Here is a 14,468-nt window from a genome sequence, read left to right as displayed (position 1 = left end):
TTGGCTTCTCCCAGATCCCCAGATAGGGTGAACTAGCTTCTCCCCATGCATCTGGTTAGTTGGTCACCTGGGCCTGAAACTCCAGGAAGGAGGCAGCAAGATTTCTTAAAAGTCTGATAAACATCCCATGAGAAAAACCTGAGTTGAGCTGGAATTTGGGTGCTTCTGGACACTGCAAGGTGTCTATAGGTAACAAACGAGTTGCACAGTGTCACGCCTCAAGGCACAGTCCTGCTCTTGAGTGCAGCCCAAGGAAACCTCAGGACCAGTGTCTGTCCCCACTCCAGCAAGTGTCTGAGGACCCCAGTCCTAATTCCGAGCGTCATCACTCCTGCAGTTCGAGCAGCCTGGAGTGAGGATGCAGACCGAATGTTTATGGAGGCAAACATGATTATCTCCAATCACAGGCCTTAATGATGGTTGTTATAATGACAGCAATTGTAGGAAGGGCATGTAATTATGTTGATTCTTCCTTTTATTGTACATATAATAATAAGCTGTTTTATCTAAGAGTACAGGGGTGCTGGGGGAAGATGGGGCATTTATTTAATTATGGATTTTTTTCTGATTGTGCATTACGCTAAATCCTGAATTCTTAAATTTTCTGGAGTCACAAGTCCCTCTTGGCTCAGTATCAGGATGCAAGGGTCCTTATCCTACCTAACTCACCAGAGCACCCACACAGGGAATGGGGCCCCAGCATGGTGTTGAGACTCTGGCCACTTTGCAGAAAAATGCAGAGCATTCATCTAATTCCTTAATTTTCACCAAAAAAAAGTAATTGATGGGTTTGTGCTGGCTGCAGTCTGACTTGCTGAGAGGACCCCAGGGCTATCTCATAAAAAAGGAGTCACAGTGAGCGATAGATCACCGAGATGGCTGGAGCTAGCCTGACATTTTAAGACTTAATGGGTTAATAAAGTGTGTGTTTTAGGTGCCTGTCACTAAGTGGGGTTTGTCCATTCCTTGCACACACTCATACCTCGTTGGCAGTACCTTTGGCCTGGCCCTGCAGTGCCATTGCTGTCTTTGTCTGCTCGGTCCATCTGCCTCGGCTCAGGTTGCACTCAATGTTTATCCCCCGTAATCCAATTTAAGTTGCCGTAGAAAGCAGTGGGGATTTACAGAAAGAAAGAAAAAAAATCTCACTAGGTTTGCAGAGCAGAAAAGACAGACTTTTTTTTCTTCTCTTTCTTTACTGTAACTGCCTCTTCTCATCTCTGTTATTCTTACTATGAATTAACAGTCTGCCCTCCACCCTGCTTTTGAGCCTAATGTGGGGGAATCCTATCCTTGGTGGGGTCTGTATGAGGGACAGGCATTACAAAGCTCGTGCTGTGGCTGGTGTTTGGCAAGAGATATTGCTTGTGTGCATCCCAATTCTGTGAGCATCTGTGAAGTTGGTTCCCCTGAGCCTGTGAAAGAGGAAAGAAGCTGTATCACAGGTTGAGAAATCCCCACCTTGAAGGGCCAATGCAAAAGTGAACTGTTAGAAAGGCTCTCTCTCGATATGTGGATGAAACTGTAGTTTTCTTACTCTGCTGGAATTTCTTCACCATTGCTCCTCTTTAAAGAAACCCAGTTCACCTCCATTCCTGCATTTACAGCCTTCAAATATCTATATAACTCCCATTTCTTGGTCTCTTTTTGTCTTTCATGTCTGCATGTATTTTGGCCAATCTTTAAGCAATAGTTCTACTTCTGTCATCTTCTGTAGTGTCTGATCATGACTGTAGGGCAAATTATACCCTCAAAAGGTGTGCTGTGACCAAGTGAAGCATAATGTGCCAAAGACACAGCATTTAAGCGTGTTCTTGTGGCAAAAGAAGTAAATTAGGACATATCTGTGTCATGGGAAGTGAGGGTTTCCCTATTGTTGGTACAAATTCTGCAATAACTTATCTCTCATGGACATCGTTTAGCGTAATTGCTTTGCAAGAAACCTTTTGTGTGGCTGAGCCGGAACATTGTGCATTTGTATTTTGATGCTTAACTTGCTCTTCATTAAGGGCTGAATAGCACCATGCTTTGCCTGTTACAGCGTGAGAGAGACCAAAGCGACAGAAGGGCACTGAGAGGCAAACAGCTCCCGCTCTGCCAAGCGGGAGAAGTGTCGGGAAGATGCCGGTGGCAATATGGTCTGAATCGGGAGCTGCTGATCCTCCCTCCACCCCCGCCGGCTGTGCTGCAACGGGTCTGGGGCACGGCACAGCCCCTCTGCCTGGTTATGTCAGGAGAGGAATGGCTTTCCAGCACTGGTGTGCACTTCTCCTGGGCAGGGAATGGATGACGCCCTATGCTTGTGCAAGTTTTAATTGTCTAACGATGCACACCTGCAATGGGAGGTGAAGAGGCAATCTTCAGGAGAGTATGGAGTGGAGCTAGGGTTTGGCAAGCTGCTGGAGGGGTGTGCCCACCTGTCCCCTTCACTGGAGCCTCCAAAGGACTTTGCCTGTGGTTGTGCTTTAAGAAATTGTATCCTGAGGTTCAGACAGTAATGTCTTGGGAGGCAAAGCCTGCCTCCTGTGGGTTTTGTGTTTCTCGGAAACACTTGCAGTTTGTAGCGCATTCAAAATATTTCCATCATCCCCTGTTTCCTGCCATAGCAGTTGACTCTTCCTGCTGCTCCTGGACATGCTGCTAACTCTGCCCTACTCTCTTCATTTTAGATTTTGGCCGTTCCTCTGAACTGGCATTTGTTGTGGAGCCTAGTGATGACATAGCAGTGCAGGAGCAACCCTTGATCCTCTACTGCCAGGTGGAGGGCATCCAGCCCATCACCATCACGTGGCGGAAGAATGGCGTGATGATCGTGGACAGTGAGAACGCCTTTATGTTGGCCAACGGGTCTCTCTACGTCTCCCGCTTCCAGAGGCTCCGGGGAGATGGATCCTCGGATGAAGGCGAGTACGACTGCATGGCACAGAACCACTACGGGCTGCTGGTGAGCCGGAAGGCAAAGATTCAGGCAGCAAGTAAGTACAGACACTGTCCCACCCCCACCTCACAGGGCAATCCCACAAGGGGCACTGGCTTTGTTGGGAAGCAGGAAGGCAGCATGGTGGGTGCTGGGTTGTCATGGAGCGGGGATTAAAGAGAGGGCAGAAAGAAAAGCCCTGGAACTGGTGTCAAAATCTGGCTGGCATCTAATCTACATAGTTGTCCAAATGTGAAAGAAGAGCTCATCAGATTTCTTGGGTAGAAAACGAAAAGCAACCTTCCAACAGCAAATTCTCTGTGTTGGAGGTGTAAGTTACATTAAAATCATGTGGTGAAGTAGTCTGTGGTTTGTGTATCTCCTGCAGTGAGTTTGGAAGCCCCTTTGCTGTGCAGCACAGCTGGGCTCTGCTTGGCAGGCAGTGCTTCCCAAACCATAGGCAAAGACCTCCTGAAGGTCATGGTATCTTTCATTTTGTTATTTAATGCTGGCAGTGTAGAGGCAGCAAGATCTTATTTACTACCTGGCGTGGCAGTGCCTTTGGGGGCAAGGCTAACAACACCAGACAGATTGTCTGATGGGAGAGCCTGGAGGAGGAGAGAGATGAAAATGCCAGTGAGGGAATGAAATTTAAAGGTGGGGGAGGAAGAATTCCAGGGCAGGCTGTGACTCCAGCTTTGCACACTTCCTGATGTTAGCCCATTGCTTTACCCTGGTCAGAGCAGTTTGTCCTGTTGGATCTCCTGGTTCTCCCTTGTCAGCTCTGGTTGCTGGTTGGTTTTTGTCCCAGGACTGACACACAGCAGAGCTGGGGGGCCCGTGGTGGTTTCTGTCCCTGTTGCGTTGGTGGCTCTCTTTACCCACAGACTGTCTGGGGACTCTGGGAGTGCAGCCACTTATTCTTTTTGCATTCAACCAGAAGCTGCTGCTGGGGGTGATTTCTATGTGAATGTGAGGATGGGTGTGTGGTACAGCTGCGAGACCTGGTGGAACACTGGTTTGTTAAGTTTTCTGAAGGATTCTCCAACTTGTTTGGGAGATGGCTACTGCTCTTCTTTCTGTGCAAGCAACTTACTAATGCTTCTGTTGCAATTGCCAATATCACTATGATTTTTTGGTGCAAAGCTGGAAAAGTCTAAGGCAAAGTTGGGGGCTGAGGTTTTGTCTGCATTTCCCAAAATGGGGGGCCTTTTGGAATGCTGCCGCCCACTCCCCGCAGTGCCCGGGCCGGCTGGCAGCCCACCAAGGAAACACTCCAGCCCTTGTGTATAACAATTCCCAAGTACATGAAGTGGCCATCTGCAAACCTAGCTTTTCAGGAGTGTAAGAAGTGACATTGTCCAGGAGCCAAGGGCTTTGGGGCCGTGCCAGATTAGCAGCTGGATCTCAGACTTGTCAGTCTTGTGGTGCTAAACCTTGGAGCACTTTTGGTGAATGGCTCTGGCATTTATGAGCTGGAAGCCGACTCATGCACAAGCACAATGTCAAACTTCTTGGACCTGTAAACTGGAGACATGAGAGCCAGAGGAATTACCTTTGAGACTGTGGATTGTCAATAAACACTGTTATCTTGGCTCCTGCATCAATATGTATGTGATGTGCTGTGTGTCCCTGAATAGTGTTTCCTTTTGTAGCTGTAGTTTCACATGAATCAAAATGAAAAAGGGATCGTGTTGAAATACTCTGGACTCTATTCTAGCTTCAGGCTTGGTTTGTTGCCAGCCCTGAGAAGAGGTCTGGGTGAAGCCAGCACAAACAGAGGGCCCCCTCAGCCTTGATGCTACAGGTGCGTGCAAATAATGGGAATAAAACAGGATGTTGTGGGCAAATGTAACTCGCTGCTCAGGGCAAGCTCCCCTGCTGTGCCTGAGCCGCAGGAACACACACTTGCACTTAGGACTCTGCTTAATCTCAGATGAAATCTCCTGAGAATTAATCAGTTGTACCCTGAGCCCTCAAGTCTCAGGGTGGTTACACACAAGAGACAGTGATTTTCCTTGCTCCAAGTCCCAGTCAGCAAGTCAAAGGAGGAGGGTAATTATCCCCATTTTAGGGACCTTTGCATTGCAGGAATGGGTGCTGGCTGCCTGGAAGGGAAAAAAACACAAGTGCTAAGCAGACCTTTGCGGAGCAGAGTAAATACTGCCGGTGGGTAAAACCTCATCCCAGTGCTGATCTCTTCTTCCCTCTGAGCCTGACATCTGAACACAAAAGCAAAGGAGAAATAAAAACCTTTCACAAACAAAAATCTTGAAAGTTGATCAAGGCCATGCTATAGAGGAATAAAAGAGATCTGACAGAGCGGAGCCCCTCGAGAGCTCTGTTGCACTTTTCGCTGTCTTCAAAGGCAGGCTGTTAGTCCCGTATCACCGTTACAGACCCGGGCTTTGTATTATTGCTTGGAATATAATCTTCTTGGCTCAGAGGAATGTACATATTTGCATTCAGGAAATGTGGGCTGGATATCATATTTTTATGTTTCAAATTTACTTCAACACTTGGCATTGAGTAAAATTTAACTGGAAGAATATGCTGCTCTCAGCCGCTGCGCGTGCAGCCCTGATGGGCTCAAGGTGCTGGCAGTTTCCTCACCAAGTGGGTGCATCTTAAACCCTTCCTCCTAAAATTAACTCAGTAAATTGATTTCATTAAATTCTGGGGTGTTTCTGTATGTCACCATTATCAAAGATACTCAGCAAACGGAAGCGGACCTTGGGTGGTTTGTGGACTGGCTGGTCAGGTGCTAAAAACATTGATAACATTTTTGTAGTGTAACATTTTTTTGAACAAGCACAAGTGTGCAAGAAGCCTACATGTGACTGAACTGAGCAGGGAGGCCCTCAGCTTTTCTACCCTCTGCCTAGCACCCTGGCTGGAATTCTTTCAGTTGCTGTTTCTGTGTCTGTGCAAACCCTGGTGTGTTAGTTTAAAAGATTGTGGAATGCAACATGTTTTTATAATCTGATCAGGTTATAGAATACAGATCTTTTCTGTCTCTCAATGACAGTTTCGTAGCTTCGCATGACTGTGAGCTGTCTTAATTAAAATCAGTTTCATAGTCAGAGTGTTCTCTGGAGGCACCACTTGGCTGTGTTTTCACAGGTCTCTGAGGAGCTGGATTTTCCCTATGCATGCCAGAAGCTGAACATGCTTTGGCTCTCTGTGGATGAAGATACCCTCTCAGCAATTTTAACATCCAGAGTCCACTCCTCAGGAAGGTGGGCTCCCCAGAACACAGCCACCTTTCTTCTCATCACCACCCTTTGCTTAACTTGGCCTCACTTGCTCTGGTTGTGTCATCTCGTGGCATTTCCAGCTCTTTTTGCCGATGCTGTAATTTGATGGACCTGGCTCTACATCATCATAAATCACAGCCCAGCCAGTGGAGTAAGACCCATTGATTATATCACTCAATAACAAGCAGTTACCACTAATTGGAAATCACCATCAAACTGGGTATCAGATCAGGCTCTGCACGTATCCAGCTTGAGAGTAGCAATTTTCCCTGTTTGATCTGATGCTTAAAAAAAAACCCTAAAAAACTAAAAATAAAAATCCAAGCCCCACAAACAAACAAACAACAACAACAAAAAAAAAAACAACGAAAAGAAATACACACACCAAAAAAAAGGAACAAGAGGAATTAAGTCAATGGTGCAATTTACAACCAAATAGATTTCTTGGAGTTTGGTGAATTGGACCTGCCCAGTATTTGAAGTACTGCAGGACCTGATAATAACTCTGGACAGATCTGAGCTTGTAAAGACATTTTCTGCACTATGTCTTGCTGCAGGGTGACTGGTTTGTAGTTAGCATAGCAAAACACATCCCTGTGCTCTTCTCTTCTCCCTGACCCCCTTTCCTTCTGCATCCTGTTCCAAATTCTGCTCCTCCATCCCACTGTGTGTGGCTGCCCATGGCACTTAGCCTGCCAGCAGGAGGGCAGGATTGATAGCTTGGGCAAGGCAGATGCTGTGACTCCTCTCTGCATGGATCCCTGCAGACAGCAGCAGCAGCTGCCCTCGCCCAGCCTGGGGACAAGCATGCTGTCCCCACAAACACACTGGCCACTGTGACCTCGAGGCCAAAGCTCTTCAGGCCATCAGCAAGATACAGAAGTGGGGAGGGCTAGTGCATATGCAAACTTGCAGGTTGGTTTCCCTGCCAAACTGTGTGGCTAGGGGAGGAGGTTGGGAATCACAGGGATTTTAAAGCACCAAAGATCTTCCCATCGTTTCAGCTCCTCTGCACAGAATATATTCAGGGTTTAACCTGCAGCCCCCTTTCCAGGCTCTGGGGTGGTGGGAAGAGCTGCTGAGCCCAAATAATGGCAGCATTTATAAGAGTGTAGAGACAAGAAGGAAGTCTAAAAGGATTAGGGAGAGACAAAGGGGGCTGATTATTTTATGGGTCACAATACAAGGCATTAGAGTGAGATCACAAAGGGATGTAATTACAAAAGAAGGCCATACTGGGGGGGATCAAACCAGGATTAGAGTGGGAAATGTTTTTACACAGTTTTGTTCCACTCATTATGAAGTTAGCATTTTAAATTAAGGTTTAAATAAGGTGGCACCAAAGTTGTCACCAAGGTATTTCCTGGGCAATGCCACTGTTCGGATGCAGATTGCAAGTCTCAGCTCAAAACATCAAGGCAGACCTTAAACACGTGGGTTTGCTGTTGGTTTATCTTGTGCCTGTACAGTATCTGTGTTGCAGCAGAGCCCTACCTATGGCTTGTGCTTAGGACAAGTTAACCTGTTTTTGCATTTGGATATGGGATACTTTTGTGACTCCTTGTTTTACTGGTGCAAAATGTGCTGGAGGTAAAGGTCTGTCCTGGTGTCAGTTACAGCTCTGGAGACATCTTCCTTTTACTCCCAGGAACTTTTTTTGCTAATGGTCATTGGAATTTTATTGCAGTTTAACTGTTGGTGTTACGTACCAAGTTTCCTCCATCCATAAACTAATTTCCCCCACCCCTGTTGTGACTGCTCATATTTATTGCTCTTTATTCTCCAGTGCTTATCAGAAGGGCTCAGCCCTAATGCCAGTGATGTTTCTATATTGTCTGTGCTTTGAGTGCTTATGGCAAGCCCAGAGCAAATTCTGGGCTTGCAGCAGTGGGTGTCAGAGGGGAAAAATACCCATGAGGAATTACTAAAGAGAAAAAAAAGGAAAGCAAAAGAAATTAAGTAAAGCAAAAACACTGTGAGAGGTTTCCAGAAGATGGATATGATGGGTGAGTGGGTTATTTCCCTCCATCAGCTCTTTTGGCTGCCCCTAGGACATGCTGGTTCACATGACGCTGCCTCTCACATCTGTACTGTTGCAGTACAGTTGGCCCTGTGTGTGTTGCAAAACAAATGTACAAATATAGGAGTCACCAGGGGAAAATTGGAGATTTGACTGGGAATTTTAGTAGAGCTGCAGGATTAAAAGAGTTTGTCACTTACCACCCACTGCATTTCAGCGTCTGCGTGTAGCAGCCAGGATTCATCCTGAGACTTGAGCATATTATAAGACCATATTTCTTTTGGCTGCTCATTTCTTAGCAGTGTGATAGTTATTTAAATATCATCTTGCACTTCTTTCCAAGGCTTCTAACGTGGATGCGCCAACCTTAGCTCCGGCAGCGTTATCTCTCATATAGGGGGTTTGCACTGCAGGCAGTAATGTCACTTAGTCATTTATAGAAAGCTCAGGGGAAATATATCAGAAGAATTTCATTAATGGCAGCACTGTTGAGTTATTTGTCTCAATTAACTCTTGGAGCACAGCTGAGGAAGTTCTGACATCGCTGCAGCCTGCACCTGCAGTATGAGGCAGTTCTCTGCTTCTTTTTTAAGGTGGGTTGAAGCTCTGTGATACCTGCATGGGCAGTCCTGTGGGGACAGCACAGTGCCCAGTCCTGTGTGCTTGTACCCTGCTCGTCCTTCTGCCTGCTGCTCTGCTCCAGCCTCTCCTCAAAGTACTGGGCCACTCTCCTGTGTTATTTTAGTCAGGAGGGCAGGTCTCTGCTTATATGGCTTGCACTCTCATGTTGCCCTACAAGGGTCCCAGCTGGCTGTGTTGTGGCCAGTGACATCCATGCACCTGCTGTGCCTCAGTTTCCCCTCTCTGAAGCCAGATGTGTTTACAGTCAGTGCCATGATTTGCACACTCCTGTGAACACCTGGGGGGCCAAGTTGCTGATTTGTGTTTATCAGGGAGCCAGGTTAGCTGGCCATGGTGTTTCATCTTCACTGTTGCTTCTCTCCAAGGGGTCTTGGGGCCAGACTGGGGCCCAGGTGAGAGAGAAGCTGCTTTTCTGTCAATGTTCTTGATCAAGAGAGTAACCATTGAGATTGGGTTTTGAGGAACATTCAAAGAAAGGTCTTTGGGTGCAGTGAGTGAGGTCAGACCTCACAAATCCCTTCTTATAGGTGAGTCCCTTGGACAGGTGCCAAAGCTGCTGTCCCAGAGGTGGCAGGATGGGACCTGGGAGAGACCAGAGCTTCCTGACACCAAGGGATGCTGGCTCTAACTATGCACCTCTTCTTCCGCTCTGGTTTTGGCTTTACCCACCATGGCAGCCCTGTTGCTGGGAAGGGAGTCTGCTCCCACTCCTCCTAGGCACAGCATATGGTTTTCAGAGAGGTTCTTGCTTTAAACCCAATTTTACAGTTGGGTTGACTGAGGCAAAAGGAGGTCAAACGATTCGCCTGAGGTCACCCAATAAGTGGCTCGGATTAAATCTCAGCCCATGACGCTGCCCGTTCCCAGCGCTGGCTGTGCTGGCCGGACCAGATGGCCTCCTGAATGCAGCGTCAAGATCCTCAGCTTTTTCCCCACCTCATTGTTCTCCATTGTGGGCTTCTGAATGCAGGACCTTGAAAGTGAGAGTCATTTGGATTTGCTGAGTCCAAGTTATTCTGTTTAATGACATGGATTTGCAAGAGAGGGTTTAAACACACTGTTTGCTACTGAGGTAGGAATTTTGAAGAGATTTATCTCTTTGCTTTGGTTTTCTGATGTTAAAACTCTCTCTGCAAGACCAGCTAAAATTGGTCCCTTACCCTTTCAGCTGCCCTGAAAGTTCACTGACTGCAGGGCTGCCCTATCTTTGTACTTGTGCAGGTTTCTCCATAGGTCTCTTGGGTCCTGATCCCTGGTATAATTCCCCAGCACCACAGCTGGTCTGTGTGTGCAGTTTGTGTCTTTCCCCTTAGCTTGGTTCTGGGATCACAGAAGGGGGTCAGTGCAAGGTGCTACTGGAGGGACAGTGTCGTGTGTTTACCTCTGTGAATCTGCAGACTCTTGTGTTAGCTCTGGAAAAGCGGATGCTGACATCTCCCTCCTGATTTGGTGTCCATCCCGTACATCACTCCTGATAGAGTAGAGGCCACAGTCGAGCTTAAAGCAGAGCTTTAAAGAGCATTTTAAAGATGAGCTCCATTCCTGCTCTCCAAGCTAGGGAGCAGCCTGGAAAAGTGCATCTCCTTAACCTCTATTGGAAAGCCGGTGTACAAATGCCTGGGACATACAGAACAGAGGCCATCTGCCCATGAAGCAGCAGTGAGTGCTTGGGTGTGTGGGGCACACTGCAGTCCTTGGGGCAGGGGGGGTTCTCCTGCACCCACGCATCCCTCTGCATTCTGCCTTTTGAGGGAGGGCCTGCACTCCTGCGCCACTCACATGCCTAAGTAAGCTGGCACCTCTTGAGCATGCCTTGATTAATGGTGTTTTTTTGTCAGTCCTAAGAGGCCCCATTATGTCCCTTTGATGCTGCATTTTGCACTTACCACTGTCACTGAGCTCAATGACTAATTTTCACAGGTCAAGGGAGAGGGACAATGGATCAGGCCACATTTGGATGAAACAAATGAAATTTTGCTGCAACTGAGAGCACTAATTAAGAGTGAGGATCAATTTGGGTGTACAAAAGAGATAGTTTTAGGCTGCTGATGTGTAAATGAGTGGCGATGTTGCAGTGGCAGAAGAGTTCAGTGTGTGCATACTTCAGCTGTAGCATTGTACTCAGCTGCATTTGATCGATTCTTCTGTTGCTTATTCATCAAGGAAAAACCAAGCATTTTCCTGCCTGCTGTGCCTGGGAAGGGTAGGAACAGCAAACCTGCCAGATCAAGTCATGGCTGATCCCTGTGAGATGTTTTTGACCAGGAGCAGGAGCCTGTGTTTTTTAATCGCCTTGCCCATCTTGGAGCATGGCACTGCATGTTGCCTGGTGGCTTTTGAGTGCAGTGCATGGAAGTTCCTGCCCAGCTCTGTGGGCAGGATGATGCCCATTTTCATCCCAAGCCATAGCTCACCCTACCAAGGATTGCATTGTCTGCTGAGACTCAGAGGAACGCTGATTTGGAGGTGTCAGAAAGGGAAGGGACACAGTGAACTTCCATCAAGGAGAATATCACGGATTCAGAAAGGAGGACAAGGAAAACCAAGACTGCACCAGTTGGATTCATGGCTTCACTAAGCATTGCAAAAGTGTGATTCTGGTTTTCCTAAGCCTTCACATACAACAAAATGTCCGGGCTAATGTGTATTTGGGATGGGCTGGTTGCAAATGTCCAGGTGTCCAGGCTGTGCCAGTTAAAATTAGTTTGCACATGGCTTTGGTAAAATTGTGTCTATTTTTGATCAGATATGCCTTGGATAGAAAGGTAGGAACATCAGCTGGAGCATTCTTTTGCCAAGAAGTTCTCCAGGGTCTTCGGGGTTCCCATGAAGCAAAGCCTAAATGAATTTTAATCCAAACAGATTTATGGTACCAATCAAATCTCCAAAATGATCAGGTGGAAGCAGCAGTGCATCTCATTTTCCCTTGTTATTTGGCGCTGTTTGCCCACAAACATATTTTTCCCTGCAGCTCAGCATCTTCCCCAGCAGGCACTGAGTCCAGAGGTTTGCTCTTTTCCTGGACTCCTGTGGTGACATTGCCTGAATGGCCAAGCAGTGCAGTCACATCCCTTTGGGCCCCAGCAGGGCAGCTGTGTCTGAGGTGAGGGCGCTTGCCAAGGCATTTCATTTCCTCAGAGCAGCATCAGTGTCCAGCTCACCACAGTTTCCCACGGCAACGTGTAAAGGGGTGGGAGGGAAAGTCCTGACTGCATCTACCATCAATGATCCTAATGCTCAGGAGAAGAGACAGGGCCCCAAGGGGGTCAGCTTGAACTGTCTCTCAAAAAAAAGGGAGGGGAAAGAGAAGAAGTCTTCACATGCTGGATTGGCCATTGGAAAGATGACAGCAGAAATTACCCTTTTTTAAAAGCTTTTTTGCATGACCAAAGAGAAAACAGCTTTCTTGTCCCTTGGGACATCCATGGGTGCTGTAGACTTTCACACAGGCTCAAGCTCTGCAGGCACTCACCACCTCTAAAGGACAGGGACTGGTCAAAATCCTAAATACAGAGTCTGGTGCTACACTCAAAGGATTCAGACTTGACTGTTTTGCCAAAGCAGTGTGCTGGTTGATGCCTTGGGAAGCCTGGCTCTTGTTACTGATCTCAGACAACTGTGCATCTCTAGGAATTAGGGATGGAGGCATTGGTCCTCCCCAGATCTCCCCATTCCTATTGGGTTTGGAGGCCCGTTGCCTGCACACTGTCCTTGCCCAGCTGGTGTGGGGGACCCTTGCCCCACTTGGAGCTGTCAGAGCTTGTTACCAGCACAGGCAGCTCCTTCCCACCGCGGTGGGGCCAGGGAGGCCAGGTGCCTCGGGGCGGCTGCTCGGTGGTGATTGCTCTGTGCCTAATCGGGGCTGAGGAGTTGGGGCACTGTGTGCACCTCACGCCACTGCCAGCTGTCGATTTTCATGAGCCTTCTGGCTCTGACTTTTCTGAGACCTTTGAGCTCGTGCCTAACCATCCGGGTACCAGCCAGAGGGGTCAGAAGTTCTTTCATGGGAAAATAGAAGTCCCTGCACCATATATATTCATATGTAAAAGCCTCTTGGAGAAGGAGTTTTAAAAGCTGGCATGGTGTAGGTGCATAGGAAGTGTTTGTGTTGCTGTGCTGGGGAACATGTATGAGCCTTTCTGCTTTAGACAGTGGTTTGCATATGTTTGAAGCACCTCAATGATTCACACTGCTGCATCCCGTGCAGAAAATGGATTTGTTCTCCTACAGCTCCCTGCCCAAGGGAAGCCTGCTTAATTTTTCTTTTACTAACTAGGTTCTCCCAAGAATGAGAGATTACCTGAACTTCCAAAAGCATTTCCAATGTGTGGAGAAGTCTGGATGACTCACAACTTTTAATTAGCTCTCCTGACAGAGGCAAGGATCCCTCCCTTTCTGCTTCTTTCCCTAACAGAGAGGTGGTGATTAGAATTACAATGAAGATAATCCAAACTGTATGTGTAGGGTTTTCAGTAAGCGGAGAACAAAGCAGGACATCCATCTGGTGAGTGTGAGCCCATAATACCTTTCTGCTCATTTCTCCAGTGCAACAGGAGCTGCTTGGGACGGAAGCAAGCTCATTATTTTGGAAAGGCTTGCTGACACGCAGAGCGGGGCTGGCTTGTAATCTCTGAGGCACTGAAACCACTGCTCAGGAAGGAGCATTGCTTTTAATTTTAAGTCTACCTTTGTATTTCTTCTTGTTAAAATCTGCAGCAATGAGGGATACTGGCCTCTTCTGAGCCTGTCCTTAATTAATGTGTGAAAGAGAGATGCCCTTAGTTTTAGCAAGGCTAATCAAAGCTGTAAGGGAGTTTTAAAAGGCAGCCAAGCTAAGCCTGTCCTGTACAAACATTCCAGCAGCAGTGAGGAAATGCATTAGCTGGGGACAACCTCCTTTTGGAGTGATGCTATCTCCCCTCTCTTAAAATCTCTGTCTGCCCGAGCTCCTGCCTCAAAACTTTGGCTTCCCTTTACGTCTTGTGTTTGCAGTGGGACACTCACCTGTGCCATGGGATTGGCTTTCCCATGCTGTGCCCTGTAGCAGGCAGGAAAGAGGAAGAGTTTTCAGCAGAGAAAAGCAGTGTTGGGCCCTGAGCCACAGTGCTACTGTGCTTTACGGTCAGCTTGGCTTTGCCAGGCTGCTTCAGCACGGAGAGAGGACAGGCACACTGTGAGAAAGGAACAACAAAAAGCCGTTGTGGCGGAGCAGCCGGCGCTCCGAGCTGCTGCTCGCCGCCATGCCGGCAGCGCAACGCATGCCTCGACTCCTGCCATGGCAACAAGTTCATCCTTAGGCCAGGACAACGTTTGGCTGCAGCGTGGTAAAGCAGCCAGGAGCTGGTCCAGCCTGCAGCATCCACAGCAGAACTCGGAGTCAGGAGGGATGGGATAAGGTCTCACGCCTGCAAGGTGCTCTGCTAGCTTCAAAATTCAAAGCTGGTGGTTTCACTTCACGAAAGCACAGGAGAACTGCAGGAGATCCTTCTGAGGTCACGAGCTGGGCAGCACCCATCTGTGGAGTCGTGATGGCTCTTGCCCACCAACACAAAGAGCTCAGGAAGGAAGGTAGAGAGCCCAGATCCAAGGAAATGTTGGCCAAACACGAGGAATCCCTTCCTCTTGTTAGTGT

General features: G+C 47.8%; 1 protein-coding gene across 1 annotated transcript in view; it reads left to right on the top strand.

Moving 5' to 3' along the window:
- IGDCC3 (immunoglobulin superfamily DCC subclass member 3) overlaps window positions 1-14,468 on the top strand; it is a 100,362-nt gene that overhangs the window by 7,522 nt on the left and 78,372 nt on the right. Inside the window, exon 2 of the mRNA XM_030281980.4 lies at window positions 2,670-2,975. Within this exon, the coding sequence (XP_030137840.1) occupies window positions 2,670-2,975 (306 nt within the window). The remainder of the gene's footprint in view (window positions 1-2,669; window positions 2,976-14,468) is intronic.

Source organism: Taeniopygia guttata, chromosome 10 (genome assembly GCF_048771995.1).
Source record: "Taeniopygia guttata chromosome 10, bTaeGut7.mat, whole genome shotgun sequence".
NCBI classification, from domain to species: Eukaryota; Metazoa; Chordata; class Aves; order Passeriformes; family Estrildidae; genus Taeniopygia; species Taeniopygia guttata.
The sequence above is the reverse complement of the archived record's forward strand: the minus strand, read 5'-3'. Positions and strand labels throughout refer to the sequence as shown.